The following is a 19074-nucleotide window of genomic DNA, read 5'->3' on the forward strand; positions in this document are numbered from 1 at the left end:
CACTCGGAGAGTCAGAATTACCCTACCTCCCACTCGGAAACTCAGAGTGACCGCTACCTCCCACTCGGAGACTCAGAGTGACCCCTACCTCCCACTCAGACACTTAGAGTGACCCCTACCTCCCACACGGAGACTCAGAGTGACCCCTACCTCCCACTCGGAGACTCAGAGTGACCCCTACCTCACACTCGAAGAGTCAGAGTGACACTACCTCCCACTCGGACACTCAGAGTGGACACTACCTCCCACTCGGACACTCAGAGTGACCCTACCTCCCACTCGGACACTCAGAGTGACCCTACCTCCCACTCGGAGACTCAGAATGACCCTACCTCCCACTCGGACACTCAGAGTGACCCCTACCTCCCACTCGGACACTCAGAGTGACCCCTACCTCCCACTCGGAGACTCAGAGTGACCCCTACCTCCCACTCGGACACTCAGAGTGACCCCTACCTCCCACTCGGACACTCAGAGTGACCCCTACCTCCCACGCGGAGACTCAGAGTGACCCCTACCTCCCACTTGGAGACTCAGAGTGACCCCTACCTCCCACTCGGACACTCAGAGTGACCCCTACCTCCCACTCGGAGAGTCAGAATTACCCTACCTCCCACTCGGACACTCAGAGTGACCCCTACCTCCCACCCGGACACTCAGAGTGACCCCTACCTCCCACTCGGACACACAGAGTGACCCCTACCTCCCACTCGGACACTCAGAGTGACCCCTACCTCCCACTCGGACACTCAGAGTGACCCCTACCTCCCACTCGGAGAGTCAGAGTTACCCCTACCTCCCACTCGGACACTCAGAGTGACCCCTATCTCCCACTCGGACACAGAGTGACCCCTACCTCCCACTCGGACACTAAGAGACGACCCTACCTCCCACCCGGACACTCAGAGTGACCCCTACCTCCCACTCGGACACTCAGAGTGACCCTTACCTCCCACCCGAAGAGTCAGAGTGACCCTCCCTCCCACTCGGACACTCAGAGTGACCCCTACCTCCCACTCGAAGAGTCAGAGTGACCCCTACCTCCCACTCGGACACTCAGAGTGACCCTTACCTCCCACCCGAAGAGTCAGAGTGACCCTCCCTCCCACTCGGACACTCAGAGTGACCCCTACCTCCCACTCGGACACTCAGAGTGACCCCTATCTCCCACTCGGACACAGAGTGACCCCTACCTCCCACTCGGACACTAAGAGACGACCCTACCTCCCACCCGGACACTCAGAGTGACCCCTACCTCCCACTCGGACACTCAGAGTGACCCTTACCTCCCACCCGAAGAGTCAGAGTGACCCTCCCTCCCACTCGGACACTCAGAGTGACCCCTACCTCCCACTCGAAGAGTCAGAGTGACCCCTACCTCCCACTCGGACACTCAGAGTGACCCTTACCTCCCACCCGAAGAGTCAGAGTGACCCTCCCTCCCACTCGGACACTCAGAGTGACCCCTACCTCCCACTCGAAGAGTCAGAGTGACCCCTACCTCCCACTTGGACACAGACTGGACCCTACCTCCCACTCGGACACTCAGAGTGACCCTACATCCCACTCGGACACTCAGAGTGACCCCTAGCTCCCACTCGGACTCTCAGAGTGACCCTACATCCCACTCGGACACTCAGAGTGACCCCTAGCTCCCACTCGGACTCTCAGAATGACCCCTACCTCACACTCGGAGTGTCAGATTTTACCCTACCTCCCACTTGGTCAGTGCCTTGGGTTTCAGACGTAGGTTGTATTTCAGTGTTATCCACCCGGACTGGGTGTCGGCCATCACTGGCGCTGACCACTGCACCAAGATGAAGGATTTCTCCTGGGCGACCCTCAGCTGCAGGCTCACGTTGGATGGTGGCTCTGGTTGAACTGTGAGGGATTAAGGAGAAAGATAAGTATATTCCTACGATAAAGAAAAATTCTAAGGGGAGGACCCACCATCTGTGGTTAACTAAAGAAGTTAATGAAAGCATCAAACTTACGGAAAATGCATATAATTGCGCAAAGATGAGTGGCAGGTCAGATGATTGGTCATAATATAAAGAACGGCAGAGGATGACTAAAAGGTTAATCAGGAGAAAGAAATAAGAGTATGAGAGGAAGCTACCTGGAAATGTAAAAATGGATAGCAAGAGTTTCTACAGGTATTTAAAAAGGAAAAAAGTAGAGAGTGTTGGTCCCCATGAGAGTGAGAAAGGGGATTGAATTGTAGATAATAAGGAAATTGCAGATGAAATGAACAAATATTTTGCTTCTCTCTTCACTGTAGAGGATACAAAAAACATTCCAGTAATAGCTGTAAATCAGGAGGTGGAAGGAAGAGAGGAACTTGGTGAAATTACAATCACCAGGGAAGCAGTGCTGAGCAAACTAATGGAGCTGTGGGCTGATAAGTCCCCGGGTCCTGATGGGCTTCGTCCTAGGGTCTTAAAAGAGGTGGCTAATGAGGTAGTAGATGCGTTGGTGTTAGTTTTTCAAAATTTACTAGATTCTGGAAAGGTTCCATCAGACTGGAAAGCAGAAAATGTAACCCCTCTATTAAAGAAGGGGGGAGGCATAAAACAGATAACTATCGGCCAGTTAGCTTGACGTCTGTCACGGGGAAGGTGTTAGAATCAATCATCAAGGAGGTTATAGCTGTGCACTTAGGAAAAACCAAGGTAATCTGGAATAGTCAGCATGGTTTTGTGAAAGGGAAATCATGTTTAACCAATTTATTGGAGTTCTTTGAAGGAGTAACATGTGCTGTGGATAAAGAGGAGCCTGTTGACGTAAAACAAGAAATGCTGGAACCACTCAGCAGGTCTGGCAGCATCTGTGGAAAGAGAAGCAGAGTTAACGTTTCGGGTCAGTGACCTTTCTTCATGTGACTAACTGTCCTGACCATGTCTTGGATTGTATCACCTTAGCAGTCTCTGGAATGCTCCTCTTACACACAATACCTGGTGATCAAGGTCCATTGTGGGTTGAATGTGTCAGAGAATGGCTGCTTTGTCCTTCCAATCACTGCCTGTTAATATGCAAATGTCTTTTCCAGCCACAGCTGATCTGTTTAACAAGTCCTTTCTTCACTCCAGTAATAATTTAAAATCAATGTTCATGACAAAATTAATATGCCTCATTCTTGGCAGTCGGGGGCCGAGCATGATACCTCCGCACCCAACGGAGTGAAATACAATTTGAGAAAATCACATTTCAGTAAAAGGGTTGAGAGAAAATATAAGATACAGAAAAAACCCATGCATTTCTCTTTCATTCACAAATCCTAAAACTTACTACAATTGTCCTTTTTTGGCATCCCAATAAACATGTGGTTCTTTTTTGGGGACGTTTCTCTTCCATTTGCCCATTTCCATGGCTGCCCAGGGTCTTTGTTCCTGCTGAGGTAATATTTTCCCCAGAAGAGTGGTTGGGCGGGTCTATCCTGAACTCTCTTTCAGTGCTTTGCTGAGTCATGCAAAGACTTTTAACTTTGGGGAATGGATGGTTTACTTTCTTCTGACTGCAGGGGAGGATTCTTTACTAATCTCCCCTTTGTCCCAGAGGACACTCCTGTCTGCAGGTATTTGTACAGACTCTACTGCACTCCCTTATGGTACTTCGACTAGGTGAGGCATCACCCTCACAGTTTCTCTGCCCCATAGAGGTCTGTCTTTGTCTCTGCAGGTTCCTGTAAATCCTGTTAGAAACTCTGGTGGGGTGCTTCTAGCATCTGCATTTACGTAGGAGGATGTGGGGTCTATCTTTTCACATTTCTCAGAGTTGGTTGACTGGACAATAAGGGTTTTCATCCGGGATTCCTCCTGGACTTCATTTAACTTGCCCTCGGTCACTTTTTCCCCTTCTCTTTCTAAACTTTTGCCAGCCTTGTCCCTAACTGTCCCCTTTTGTTCCCGGCGGGGTTCCCTTCAAGTTCACCAGCCCTCTGCTGGAGGGTCCTCCTAACACCAGTGTGGGCTTTGGTCTTTCGTATATCGACATGTACAGCCACTGTAGTCTCGTGGGCCCTTCTTAATATTTCTCTCCGGTACCTCTGCAGCACCACTAACTGGTGAAATCCTGTCCACTCCTTGCTCTCAGGTCTGTGAGGAGAACTCCATTTCCTCATCAGTACCTCATTCTTTAAATAGTAGTGATCTCAGGGACTCCCTCTGCTTCATTTTCATACTGGGCAGCCTGTGCTAACTCTCAGAATACTGGGTCAGCCCGCTGAGCCTCAACTAGGGAAAATCCATTTAATTCATTCCCTGGGTCTTCTAGCTTTCCAAAGGAAATCTTGGACAGGCAGCCCTCATGGTTATCTGCCTGCAGTGCCAATGCTGTCTCCTCTGGGGGAGCTGGTTTGATCATGACCTGATCCACTACACATTCAGGGACACTAAAGGAGACCGTCTCCTGCCACTGCCCTGTCTCTCTGACCTCCTGTGGTCTTTCTTTTACTACTGGGGGGGCTCCCACCTACACCCCCACCAGATCATTACCTAGGAGCAGGTCAACCCCATCCACAGGCAAACTAGGGACAATTCCTACGGTCACCGGTCCTGAAACTAGGTCGCACTCCTGTGTACAGGTACAGGCGTACACTGCCCTCCAACATCATTCACCACCATTGTGATGTTCACTGCACTCTCTGGGGGAAAGGTCAAGCCTTTTCCCAGTAAAAGGGTCCCTGTGTCCCTGAGAATCACTGTGGGCTTGCTTGCCCTACTCGAGGGGTATGGGGTTAGACACAAAACCCTGACAACCTTCAGAAATCCTATTAAATTTTCCTGCACTTGCTGCCATAAGCTTCCTGGGTCTCACTCTTACTGCAGTTAAAGCCACAGCTTGTGCTGCTGTGCTTTCCATCAGGGTCCTGCCTTCACTGAGCAGGTGTGCCCTGGTTAATCCTATAGGTTTTCCCTTTGTTTCCAGCAGTTAGCTTGGGTGGCACAGTGGTTAGCACTGCACCCTCACAACTCCAGGGACCCGGGTTCAATTCTGGATACTGCCTGTGTGAAGTTTGCAAGTTCTCCCTGTGTCTGTGTGGGTTTTCGCCGAGTGCTCCGGTTTCCTCCCACAGCCAAAGACTTGCAGGTTGATAGGTAAATTGGCCATTATAAATTGCCCCTAGTGTAGGTAGGGGAATATAGGGGATGTGGTAGGAAAATGGGATTAGTGTAGGATTAGTATAAAGGGGTGGTTGATGGTCGGCCTCAAAGGGCCTGTTTCAGTGCTGTATCTCTAAATAAATAAATGCCCTTCTTTATTACAATGGAAGCATACTGGATTTTGTGTCTCACTCCTGCTCACAGTAGCTTCCTTTTTGGCTGGAGGAGGGGCCCCTGTATCTCCTGCTTTTCTTTCTCTCCCAGGACTGATGGACTCCTATCACCTTCCCACCCTTTGTCCTTTTCGGATTTATGGGGTTGATTAGGAAAGCTTCCCCTGGGAGACCGACTTATAAATTAAAGCAAACTCATTGGCCAAAACGGCGCTTGCTGGGCTCTCTGAACCCTCTGCTCCTCTACATGGGTCTTTATGGAGAGCAGGAGACAGTGTTTAAATTCCTCGAACAGAATTACTTCTCTGAGATTCTCATAGCTGAGCTGTACTTTAAGAGCCCTCAGCCACTGGTCAAAAGCCAGCTGCTTACTTCTTTCAAACTCCAGACAAGTTTGATTAGCTTGCTTCTTGAGGGTTCTAAACTTTTGGCGATAGGCTTCGGGTACGAATTCATATGCCCTGAGGATAGTATTTTTGGTTAGTTTATAATTTGATGAACTCTCATCTGGCAACAGGGAATAAACCTCATGGGCTTTTCCAGTTCGTTTGTTTTGTAGTAAAAGAGGTCAGGTCTCAGCTGGCCATTTTAGCTGCCTTGCCAGTTTCTCAAAGGACACAAAAAATACTTCCACATCCTCCTCATTGAATCTTGGAATTAGTTGAGTTAGTTTTAATAATTCTGTACCCAGTTCCTCCATATTGGCCATTCTTTCACTGGGGTTACTCTGTCGCCCCCTGGTTAACTCAAGCCGCTTCATCTCTCTCTCTTCGCATTCTTTCTGGAAAGTTCTTTCTCTTTCTCTCTCCTCTCTTGTTTTCTCTCTATCCTCTCTCTTTTTCTTCACGTTCCTTCTGGAAATCTCTTTCTTTCTCCCTCTCCTGCCTCTCTCTCTCTTTCCTGTCTCTCCCTTTCTCTTTCCTTGTCTTGTAATTCAGGTTTCCTCTGTTCCAGTTGTATCTTTGCTAACAATACCCTGTCTGGGTCTGCTTCTAACATTGCTTCAGCTTCTTCAGATTCAAGGGTAAAATGGTTGGCCACTAGCCTTAGGAGTTCAGACTTCCTAGCCTTGCCACATACAGTGATCCCACACTGCTCAACCATTTTCCTCAACTCCTCCATAGTCTGAGCTTTTAACTGATCCCAAGTTACTTCACCCTTGCTTGGAGAGCTACTAGCTTCAGTTGCAGACATGTTCGTATTCAATCACACACAACCACAAGAAAACCTGTATTGAAAACTTGCTCTTTTTTTGCTTGGGACTAATTTGGCTTCCCACTTCCAATTTCTTTCGTTTGTCCGTGGATCAATTCCGGACGCTAGCAGCAAAATTTCTGTTACGACCAAGTGAGAAGGAGGTCTAGGGTTCTCTTTCAGCCTTCATCTGGTCTTACTGTAACAGGGTTTAATTTTAAACACACTGTGTTTTTAACTCCCCCTTGGTGAATCCTTGTTCACTGTTTTCCAATTATAAGGCAAAGAAACCAGCACAAACAGGCTTTCTTAGGTTTACAGAAGAAAAGGTGCAATTTAGTAAACTTAAACTCGAATTCAGTTAAGGCCTACGGATGCACGACACAGCCATGCTAGCTTGCATACACGATATACACATACAAATAGAAACAGAAAAGAGCAAGAGAAAAATAAAGTGGAAAAGTTTGAGGCAATATCTAAAGAGTTGTTGTTATGGTTCTTCGAGCTCACTAAACAATCCTTGATTGTAGGCAGTCTTGCTTTTCGTTGGGGCCCAGTATTCTTCTTAAACCTTATTCGCTGTAGGAGACTTTTCTCTCTTGGGGTTCATGTGTCATCAGTGGATTCAGAGGCTTGTGAGAAAGAGATGGGAGCAGACAGGAGAGGGATCTTCTCAGTTCAGGAGCCAACGGACTTTCTTAGTTCAAATTGTTTGTACAATTCAGAAAGGGTCCCAGGTTGCCAAGCAGGTTAGTCATGTGACTAACTGGTCTGACTATGTCTTGGATTGTATCACCTTAGTAATCTCTGGAATGCTCCTCTTACACACAATTACCAGGTGATCAAGGTACATTGTGTGTTGAATGTGTCAGGGAATGGCTGGTTTGTCCTTCCGATCACTGTCTGTTAATATGCAAATATCTTTTCCAGCCATGGCTGATCTGTTTAAGAAGTCCTTTCTTCACTCCAGTAGCAGTTTAAAATCAATGTTCATGACAAAATTAATGTGCCTCATTCTTGGCAGGTGGGGGCCTGGTCTGACAATATTCAAGGATATTCGACATTTAGGAAGGACAGGCAAAAAGGAAAAGGATGTGGTGTTGCACTTATAATAAGGGATGGGTTCAGTACATTAGTAAGGGAGGATCTCAGATCAGAAGAACAAAATGTGGAATCTGTTTGGGTGGAGCTAAGAAACAGCAAGGGGCAGCAAACATTGGTAGGAGTTGTTTATAGGCCACCAAACGGTAGTGTGGGCAATGGCATTAATCAGGAGATTAGAGAAGCATGTAGCATGGGTGATACAGTAATCATAGGTGACTTTTATCTGCATATGGACTGGGTAAACCTAATGAGTACAAATGCTATGGAGGACGAGTTTCTGGAGTGTGTTAGGGATGGTTTTCTAGAGCAGTATGTTGAGGAACCGACTAGAGAACAGGCTATTTTACATTTAGTATTATGTAATGAGAAAGGGCTAATTAATAATCTTATTGTAAAAGAACCTTTAGGGATGAGTGACCATAATATGTTAGAATTTTACATTATGTTTGAAAGTGACGTAGTTCAATCTGAAGCCAGGGTGTTAAATTTGAACAAAGGAAATTATGAAGGTATGAGGGGCAGATTGGTTGAGGTGGAATGGGAAAATTCATTAAAAGGTATGACAGTACATAGACAATGGATAGTCTTGAAACAAATATTACATAGTTTACAGCAACTATACATTCCTTCAAGGCACAAAACCCCCAAAATTAAAGGCAGTTAACCATGGATAACAAAAGAAGTTAAGGAGTATAAAAGATTAAAAGAAAAAGCCGATAAAATTGCCAGAACTAGTAGTAAACCTGAGGATTGGGAGGATTTTAGAATACAGCAAAGGAGGACCAATAAACTGATAAAGGAAGGGAGAATAGAATATAAATGTAAGCTAGCAAAAAATATAAAAACAGATTGTAAAAGCTTCTATAGGTACTTAAAAAGGAAACATTTGGCTAAGACAAATGTGGGTCCATTACCGGCAGAATTAGGAGAATTTATAATGGAGAACAGAGAAATGGCAGAGAAGCTAAATGATTACTTTGTGTCTGTCTTCACTGAGGAAGATACAAGAAATCTCCCAGAATTAGAGATCCAAGGGATTAGGGGGAATGAGGAATTGTAGGAAATTAGTATTAGTAAGAAGGTTGTATTGGAGAAATTAATGGGGCTGAAGGTTGATAAATCCCCAGGACCTGATATTCTACATCCCAGAGTGTTGAAAGAGGTAGCTATGGAGATAGTGGATGCATTGGTGATCATCTTCCAAAATTCTATAGATTCTGGAACGGTTCCTGCAGATTGGAAGGTAGCAAATGTCACCCCACCATTTAAGAAGGGAGGGAGAAAGAGAAAACAGGGAATTACAGACCTGTTAGCCTTAGAACAGTCATTGGGAAAATATTAGAATCTATTCTAAAGGATGTGATAAATGGACACTTGGATAATAATGATCTGATTGGGCAAAGTCAACATGGATTTATGAATGGGAAATCATGTTTGACGAACCTGTTGGAGTTTTTTGAGGATGTCACTAACAGAATTGATAAAGGGGAGTCGGTGGACGTGGTATACTTGGATTTTTGAAGGTTTTTGATAAAGCCCCCCACAGGAGGTTGGTTAGCAAAATTAAAGCACATGGGATAGGAGGTAATATACTGGTGTGGATTAAGGATTGGTTAACAGACAGAAAACAGAGAGTAGGAATAAACAGGTCACTCTCGCATTGGCAGTCTGTGACTAGTGGGATACCGCAGGGATCAGTACTTGGGCCCCAGCTGTTCACAATATATATCAATGATTTGGATGTTGGGACCAAATGTAATATTTCCAAGTTCACGGATAACACAAAACTAGGTGGGAATGTGTGTTGTGAGGAAGATGCAAAGCGGCTTCAAGGGGATTTGAACAGACTTAGTGAGTGGGCAAGAACGTGGCAGATGGAATATAATGTGGAAAAATGTGAGGTTATCCGCTTTGGTAGGAGGAACAGATGTGCAGAGTATTTCTTAAATGGTAAGAGATTAGAAAGTGTAGATAAACAAAGGGACCTGGGTGTCCTTGTCAATAAGTTCCTTGCTTCAATTGTACAGAACCTTGCTGAGACAGCACCTGGAGTACTGTGTGCAGTTTTGGTCTCCTTACCTTAGGAAGGATATTATTGCCATAGAGGGAGTGCAATGAAGGTTCACCAGACTTGTTCCCAGCACGGCGGGACTGTCCTATGAAGGGAGTTTGGGGAAACTGGGCCTGTATTCTCCAGAGTTTCGAAAAATGAGAGGTAATCTCATTGAAACCTACAAAATACTTAAAGGGACAGACAGGGTAGATGCAGGTCAGATGTTTCTCCTGGTTGGGAGTCTAGAACCAGGGAACATAATTTCAAAATAAGGGGGAAGCCACAGGACAGAAATGAGGAGAAATGTCTTTACTCAGAGGGTTGTGAAGGGATATGAGGATAGTGTGGGAAAAAGGCATTGAAGTGGATAATCAGCCATGATCGTATTGAATGGCGGAGCAGTCTCGATGGGCTGAATGGCATGCTCCTGCTCCTATATTCCTATGTTGCTAGGCACCAGGACATAGATAGGCGAGCAGAATGGGCAGAGAGGTGGCAGATGGAATTTAATACTGACCAGTGTGAGGTGATAAATTCTGGCAGAAGGAATAGGAAGAGCCAATATATACTATGACACAGTTCTAAAGAGTGTGCAGGAACAGAGGGACCTAGGGGTGGATGTGCATCGATCGTTGAAGGTGGCAGGACATATTGAGAGAGTGGTTAGTAAAGCACATGGGATCTTGGGCTTCATAAATAGAGGCATTGAGTACAAAAGCAGTCAAGTTATGCTGAACCTTTATAAAGCTCTGGTTCGGCACCAACTGGAGTATTGTGTCCAAAGAACAAAGAACAGTACAGCACAGGAACAGGCCATTCGGCCCTCCAAGCCTGCGCCGATCTTGATGCCTGCCTAGACTAACACCTTCTGCACTTCCGGGACCCATATCCCTCTATTCCCTTCCTATTCATGTATTTGTCAAGATGCCTCTTAAACGTCGCTATTGTACCTGCTTCCACCACCTCCCCCGGCGGCAAGTTCCAGGCACTCACCACCCTCTGTGCAAAGAACTTGCCTCGCACATCCCCTCTAAACTTTGCCCCTCACACCTTAAACCTATGTCCCCTAGTAACTGACTCTTCCAGCCTGGGAAAAAGCTTCTGACTATCCACTCTGTCCATGCCGCTCATAACTTTGTAAACCTCTATCATGTCGCCCCTCCACCTCCGTCGTTCCAGTGAAAACAATCCGAGTTTTTCCAACCTCTCCTCATAGCTAATGCCCTCCAGACCAGGCAACATCCTGATAAACCTCTTCTGTACCCTCTCCAAAGCCTCCACATCCTTCTGGTAGTGTGGCGACCAGAATTGCACGCAATATTCTAAGTGTGGCCTAACTAAGGTTCTGTACAGCTGCAACATGACTTGCCAATTTTTATACTCTATGCCCCGACCGATGAAGGCAAGCATGCCGTATGCCTTCTTGACTACCTTATCCACCTGCGTTGCCACTTTCAGTGACCTGTGGACCTGTACGCCCAGATCTCTCTGCCTGTCAACACTCCTGAGGGTTCTGCCATTTACTATATACTTCCCACCTGCATTAGACCTTCCAAAATGCATTACCTCACATTTGTCCGGATTAAACTCCATCTGCCATTTCTCCGCCCAAGTCTCCAACCGATCTATATCCTGCTGTATCCTCTGACAATCCTCATCATTATCCGCAACTCCACCAACCTTTGTGTCGTCCGCAAACTTACTAATCAGACCAGCTACATTTTCCTCCAAATCATTTATATATACTACAAACAGCAAAGGTCCCCGCACTGATCCCTGCGGAACACCACAACTCACATTCCTCCATTCAGAAAAACACCCACCCTCTGTCTTCTATGACAGAGCCAGTTCTGTATCCATCTTGCCAGCTCACCTCTGATCCCATGTGACTTCACCTTTTGTATCAGTCTGCCATGAAGGACCTTGTCAAAGGCTTTACTGAAGTCCATATAGATAACATCCACTGCCCTCCCTTCATCAATCATCTTCGTCACTTCCTCAAAAAACTCAATCAAGTTAGTGAGACACGACCTCCCCTTCACAAAACCATGCTGCCTCTCACTAATAAGTTTGTTTGTTTCCAAATGGGAGTAAATCCTGTCCCGAATAATCCTCTCTAATAATTTCCCTACCACTGATGTAAGGCTCACCAGCCTATAATTTCCTGGATTATCCTTGCCACCCTTCTTAAACAAAGGAACAACATTGGCTATTCTCCAGTCCTCTGGGACCTCACCTGCAGCCAATGAGGATGCAAAGATTTCTGTCAAGGTCCCAGCAATTTCTTCCCTTGCCTCCCTCAGTATTCTGGGGTAGATCCCATCAGGCCCTGGGGACTTATCTACCTTAATGCTTTGCAAGACACCCAACACTTTTTCCTTTTTTTTTCTTGTCATCACACTTCAGGAAGGATGTGAGGGTCCTTGAGAGGGTGCAGAGGAGATTTACCACAATGGATCCAGGGATGGAGGATTTTAGTTACAAGGTTAGGTTGGAAAAGCTGGGGTTGTTGTCCTTAGAACAAAGGAGATTGAGGGGAGATTTGATAGAAGTGTTCAAGATTACGACAGGCTTAGATAAGATGGGTAAGAAAAAACTGTCCCCATTAACTGATGGTACAAGGACTAGGAGACACAGATTGAAGATTTTGGGCAAGAGATGCAGGGGGAATATGAGGAAGAACTTTTTTACACAGTAATGAACTGGAACTCGCTGCCTACAAGGGCGGTGGAAATGACTTTAGTAGGAAGTTGATTGGACACCTGAGAGAAATAGACTTGCAGGGCTACAGGGATAGAGCAGGGGATGGGACTGACTGGATAACACTACAGAGAGCCAGCATGGACTCAACGGGCTAAATGGACTACTTCGATGGCTCTATGGAATTAAGATATAGATCAGCCATGATCTAATCGAATGTCGGAACAGGCTCGAGGGGCTGAATGGTCTCCTCCTGTTCCTGTGTAACAGGCTCGATGGGCTGAATGGCCTCCTCCTGCTCCTGTGTAACAGTCTCGAGGGGCTGAATGGCCTCCTCCTGCTCCTGTGTAACAGGATCGAGGGGCTGAATGGCCTCCTCCTGTTCCTGTGTAACAGACTTGAGGGGCTGAATGGCCTCCTCCTGTTCCTGTGTAACAGACTTGAGGGGCTGAACGACCTCCTCCTGTTCCTGTGTAACAGTCTCGAGGGGCTGAATGGCCTCCTCCACCTCCTGTGTAACAGTCTCGAGGGGCTGAATGGCCTCCTCCTGTTCCTGTGTAACAGTCTCGAGGGGCTGAATGGCCTCCTCATGTGTTCCTGTGTAACAGGATCGAGGGGCTGAATGGCCTCCTACTGTTCCTGTGTAACAGTCTCGAGGGGCTGAATGGCCTCCTCCTGTTCCTGTGTAACAGGATCGAGGGGCTGAATGGCCTCCTCCTGTTCCTGTGTAACAGGCTCGAGGGGCTGAATGGCCTCCTCCTGTTCAAAGAACAAAGAACAAAGAACAAAGAAAATTACAGCACAGGAACAGGCCCTTCGGCCCTCCAAGCCTGCGCCGATCCAGATCCTCTATCTAAACATGACGCCTATTTTCTAAGGGTCTGTATCTCTTTACTTCCTACCCATTCATGTATCTGTCCAGATACATCTTAAAAGACGCTATCGTGCCCGCGTCTACCACCTCCGCTGGCAACGCGTTCCAGGCACCCACCACCCTCTGCGTAAAGAACTTTCCACGCATATCCCCCCTAAACTTTTCCCCTCTCACTTTGAACTCGTGACCCCTAGTAATTGAATCCCCCACTCTGGGAAAAAGCTTCTTGCTATCCACCCTGTCTATACCTCTCATGATTTTGTACACCTCAATCAGGTCCCCCCTCAACCTCCATCTTTCTAATGAAAATAATCCTAATCTACTCAACCTCTCTTCATAGCTAGCGCCCTCCATACCAGGTAACATCCTGGTGAACCTCCTCTGCACACTCTCCAAAGCATCTACATCCTTTTGGTAATGTGGCGACCAGAACTGCACGCAGTATTCCAAATGTGGCCGAACCAAAGTTCTATACAACTGTAACATGACCTGCCAACCCTTGTACTCAATACCCCGTCCGATGAAGGAAAGCATGCCGTATGCCTTCTTGACCACTCTATTGACCTGCGTTGCCACCTTCAGGGAACAATGGAACTGAACACCCAAGTCTCTCTGAACATCAATTTTCCCCAGGAATTTTCCATTTACTGTATAGTTCACTCTTGAATTGGATCTTCCAAAATGCATCACCTCGCATTTGCCCTGATTGAACTCCATCTGCCATTTTTCTGCCCAACTCTCCAATCTATTTATATTCTGCTGTATTCTCTGACAGTCCCCTTCACTATCTGCTACTCCACCAATCTTAGTGTCGTCTGCAAACTTGCTAATCAGACCACCTATACTTTCCTCCAAATCATTTATGTATCTCACAAACAACAGTGGTCCCAGCACGGATCCCTGTGGAACACCACTGGTCACACGTCTCCATTTTGAGAAACTCCCTTCCACTGCTACTCTCTGTCTCCTGTTGCCCAGCCAGTTCTTTATCCATCTAGCTAGTGCACCCTGGACCCCATGCGACTTCACTTTCTCCATCAGCCTACCATGGGGAACCTTATCAAACGCCTTACTGAAGTCCATGTATATGACATCTACAGCCCTTCCCTCATCAATCAACTTTGTCACTTCCTCAAAGAATTCTATTAAGTTGGTAAGACATGACCTTCCCTGCACAAAACCATGTTGCCTATCACTGATAAGACCATTTTCTTCCAAATGGGAATAGATCCTATCCCTCAGTATCTTCTCCAGCAGCTTCCCTACCACTGACGTCAGGCTCACCGGTCTATAATTACCTGGATTATCCCTGCTACCCTTCTTAAACAAGGGGACAACATTAGCAATTCTCCAGTCCTCCGCGACCTCACCCGTGTTTAAGGATGCTGCAAAGATATCTGTTAAGGCCCCAGCTATTTCCTCTCTCGCTTCCCTCAGTAACCTGGGATAGATCCCATCCGGACCTGGGGACTTGTCCACCTTAATGCCTTTTAGAATACCCAACACTTCCTCCCTCCTTATGCCGACTTGACCTCGAGTAATCAAACATCTGTCCCTAACCTCAACATCCGTCATGTCCCTCTCCTCGGTGAATACCGATGCAAAGTACTCATTTAGAATCTCACCCATTTTGTCTGACTCCACACATAACTTTCCTCCTTTGTCCTTGAGTGGGCCAATCCTTTCTCTAGTTACCCTCTTGCTCCTTATATATGAATAAAAGGCTTTGGGATTTTCCTTCACCCTGTTTGCTAAAGATATTTCATGACCCCTTTTTGCCCTCTTAATTCCTCGTTTCAGATTGGTCTTATATTCCCGATATTCTTTCAAAGCTTCGTCTTTCTTCAGCTGCCTAGACCTTATGTATGCTTCCTTTTTCCTCTTAGCTAGTCTCACAATTTCACCTGTCATCCATGGTTCCCTCATCTTGCCATTTCTATCCCTCATTTTCACAGGAACATGTCTCTCCTGCACGCTAATCAACCTCTCTTTAAAAGCCTCCCACATATCAAATGTGGATTTACCTTCAAACAGCTGCTCCCAATCTACATTTCCCAGCTCCTGCCGAATTTTGGTATAGTTCGAGGGGCTGAATGGCCTCCTCCTGTTCTTGTGTAACAGGATCGAGGGGCTGAATGGCCTCCTTCTGCTCCTGTGTAACAGTCTCGAGGGGCTGAATGGCCTCCTCCTGCTCCTGTGTAACAGGATCGAGGGGCTGAATGGCCTCCTCCTGTTCCTGTGTAACAGGCTCGAGGGGCTGAATGGCCTCCTCCTGCTCCTGTGTAACAGTCTCGAGGGGCTGAATGGCCTCCTCCTGCTCCTGTGTAACAGTGTCGAGGGGCTGAATGGCCTCCTCCTGCTCCTGTGTAACAGTCTCGAGGGGCTGAATGGCCTCCTCCTGTTCCTGTGTATCAGGCTCGAGGGGCTGAATGGTCTCCTCCTGTTCCTGTGTAACAGTCTCGAGGGGCTGAATGGCCTCCTCCTGTTCCCGTGTAACAGTCTCAAGGGGCTGAATGGCCTCCTCCTGTTCCTGTGTAATATTCTCGAGGGGCTGAATGTCCTCCTCCTGTTCCTGTTTAACAGGATTGAGGGGCTGAATGGCCTCCTCCTGTCCCTGTGTAACAGTCTCGAGGGGCTGAATGGTCTCCTCCTGTTCCTGTGTAACAGTCTCGCGGGGCTGAATGATCTCCTCCTGTTCCTGTGTAACAGTCTCGAGGGGCTGAATGGCCTCCTCCTGTTCCTGTGTAACAGGATTGAGGGGCTGAATGGCCTCCTCCTGTCCCTGTGTAACAGTCTCGAGGGGCTGAATGGCCTCCTCCTGTCCCTGTGTAACAGTCTCGAGGGACTGAATGGCCTCCTCCTGTTCCTGTGTAACAGGGTTGAGGGGCTGAATGGCCTCCTCCTGTTCCTGTGTAATAGTCTCGAGGGGCTGAATGGCCTCCTCCTGTTCCTGTGAATTTAACCACAGGCCATTGCTGCAGTGACCTGCAGGTTGGTGACAGTGAAGCCTCTGCCTAGGGGGAGTTTTGGAAGAAGGGACCGAAGCTTGGCCAGGATAGACCCACGCTTACCAGGGCATCTCCTGACGCCTGTCCTACATTCCAACATCAGATAAGATATACCTGTCTCTTAGTTTGGACGGACTGTAGCCCTGCTTAAGATATATCTATCTCTGTGGGGTGCCGGGATAGTTCTTGAATTCACCTGGATAGGGCTGTTGTGAAGCAGTCTGTAGTTAAATATCAGTCCTCACCCACCTATGTAGGTCACATCGATGAAGACAGGATCTGATCTGCTGCTGCCCATCTGATTGGTGGCGATGACAGTGATGGTGTAAATGACCCAGATGGAGGTGTGATTCCTGTCAAAGAAGCAGCTGTTTGGGCCCATGGTCTGGTAGTCTGTGCACTCGTGCTCCAGCTTGTCCCTGTGGATGAGCAGACACATCAGTCAGCTAGGAACACGAACTGGACTCCCTCCTGACCCTTCCCCATCCATCTCACTGGAACAGACACCAGCAATCAAAGCTGTTGAACAAGACACCTCCCCAGGGCTGAGTCACTCTTAACCCAGTTTCTTAGCACCCAATATCAACACTGTGCTTTCTGGAATAAAAACAGCGAGTGCTGGAAATACTCAGCAGGTCAGGCAGTATCTGTGGAGAGAGAAATAGAGTTAATAAAAACAGCAAGTGCTGGAAATACTCAGCAGGTCAGGCAGTATCTGTGAAGAGAGAAACAGAGTTAATAAAAACAGCGAGTGCTGGAAATACTCAGCAGGTCAGGCAGTATCTGTGGAGAGAGAAACAGAGTTAATAAAAACAGCAAGTGCTGGAAATACTCAGCAGGTCAGGCAGTATCTGTGGAGAGAGAAACAGAGTTAATAAAAACAGCAAGTGCTGGAAATACTCAGCAGGTCGGGCAGTATTTGTGAAGAGAGAAACAGAGTTAATAAAAACAGCAAGTGCTGGAAATACTCAGCAGGTCAGGCAGTATCTGTGGAGAGAGAAACAGAGTTAATAAAAACAGCAAGTCAAACAAGGCAAAGGAATACACGATTAATGGAAAAACACTGAGAAGCGTAGAGGAAGTGAGGGACCTTGGAGTGAATGTCCACAGATCCCTGAAGGTAGCAGGACAGGTCGATAAGGTGGTGAAGAAGGCATATGGAATCCTTTCCTTTATTAGCTGTGGAATAGAATATAAGAGCAGGGAGGTTATGCTGGAACTGTATAACTGATTGGTTCGGCCACAACTTGAGTAATGTGTGCAGTTCTGGTCACCTCATTACAGAAAGGATGTAATTGCACTAGAGAGGGGACAGAGGAGATTTACGAGGATGTTGCCAGGACTGGAAAAATGCAGCTATGAGGAAAGATTGGATCGGCTGGGGTTGTTCTCCTTGTAACAGAGAAGGCTGAGGGGAGATCTGATTGAAATATACAAAATTGTGAGGGGCCTGGATAGAGTGGAGGTGAAGGGTCTATTCACCTTAGCAGAGAGGTCAGTGACGAGGGGGCATAGATTTAAAGTGATTGGTAGAAAAATTAGAGGGGAGATGAGGAAATACTTTTTCACCCAGAGGGTGGTGATGGTCTGGAACTCACTGCCTGAAAGGGTAGTTGAGGCAGAAACCCTCAACTCATTTAAAAGGAGTCTGGATATGCACCTCAAGTGCTGTAATCTGCAGGGGTATGGACCAAATGCTGGAAGGTGGGATTAGAATAGATGGATCGTTTTTTGACCGGCACAGACATGACAGGCCAAGTGGCCTCTTTCTGTGCAGTAAACATTCTATGATTCGAAAGGGGCAACTCCATTGTTACGGGAAAGGATCTGAGAGCAGTGAAGGTGCAGCAGAGGCACCCTGCTCCCTGGTACAGAATGGGTGCCTGATCGGGTCCCTGTGCCCAGACTATGGATTCAGTTTCATCAGGATGGGGAATGGAGTCCTCACTCCAACACCCCCTAGTTTGAACTCCTGATTACTGGTGTGGAGTGACGCCACAGTGCAGCTGCGCTTACCCCTCCACACTGTACCACAGTGTGTAATTGGTCAGTAACCCTCCGTCAGAACCTGGCTCCCACCAACAGGTAAACGTCTCCTTGTCTGGCGAGCGGCAGCGAGTAATGCTGGGTTTCTCCAGTGTCGACATTGCTGTGAGTGACAACAAGATAATAACCAGTGAACATCTGACAAAGAAACAAGGCACAAAATAACAGAGAGAGAAAACAGGCACAGGCAAAGCAAGTCCCTGTGTTCAGTGAGGCTCGATTCTACTTACTTACCTCTCACATTGAGGGAATATTTGAAGAGGGTGAGAAGGATGACGAGGACTGACAATGGCCTCACTCTCAGCCTCATGCCCATTGCTGCTGTCGATAGTCTCCAAACCACCTGGGCTTCTGGCTGTAAACAAAGATTCACAAAACACAGAGCAAAATCAAATTGAGCCTACACTCCAGCCAATTGAACTTCTCCAACCCTCATAGAATCACAGAATTATTACAGCACAGAAGGAGGCCATTCGGCCCATCGTGTCCACGCCGGCTCTCTGAAAGAGCAGCTCCCTCAGTTCCATTCCCCTGCCTTCCCCCCATAACCCTGCACATTCTTCCTTTTCATATAACTGTCTAATTCCCTTTTGAATGCTTCAGTTGAACCTGCCTCCACCACGTTCTGAGGCAGCATATTCCAGACCTTAACTACGCGCTGTGTAAAAAAGTTTTCCCTCATGTCATTTTTGCTTTTCTTACCAAATACCTTAAATCTGTGCCCTCTCGTTCTCGATCCTTTCACAAGTGGGAACAGTTTCTCTCTATCTACTCTGTTCAGACCCCTCATGATTTTGAATACCTCCATCAAATCACCTCT

The 19074-nt window shown here is 47.1% G+C and overlaps 1 protein-coding gene across 1 annotated transcript in view; it reads right to left on the reverse strand.

Annotated features, from left to right (window-relative positions):
• The window catches only part of LOC137368609 (prolactin receptor-like), a 325723-nt gene extending 306987 nt beyond the window's left edge, over positions 1-18736 (reverse strand). The window contains exons 1-5 of the mRNA XM_068028754.1: positions 18710-18736; positions 18489-18609; positions 18225-18357; positions 16458-16627; positions 1715-1881 (exon numbers count right to left, since the gene is read on the reverse strand). Of these exons, the coding sequence (XP_067884855.1) occupies positions 1715-1881; positions 16458-16627; positions 18225-18357; positions 18489-18609; positions 18710-18736 (618 nt within the window). The remainder of the gene's footprint in view (positions 1-1714; positions 1882-16457; positions 16628-18224; positions 18358-18488; positions 18610-18709) is intronic.
• Between the last annotated feature and the right edge of the window lie 338 nt (positions 18737-19074).

This window comes from Heterodontus francisci, chromosome 4, assembly GCF_036365525.1.
Source record: "Heterodontus francisci isolate sHetFra1 chromosome 4, sHetFra1.hap1, whole genome shotgun sequence".
In the NCBI taxonomy this organism is placed as follows: domain Eukaryota; kingdom Metazoa; phylum Chordata; class Chondrichthyes; order Heterodontiformes; family Heterodontidae; genus Heterodontus; species Heterodontus francisci.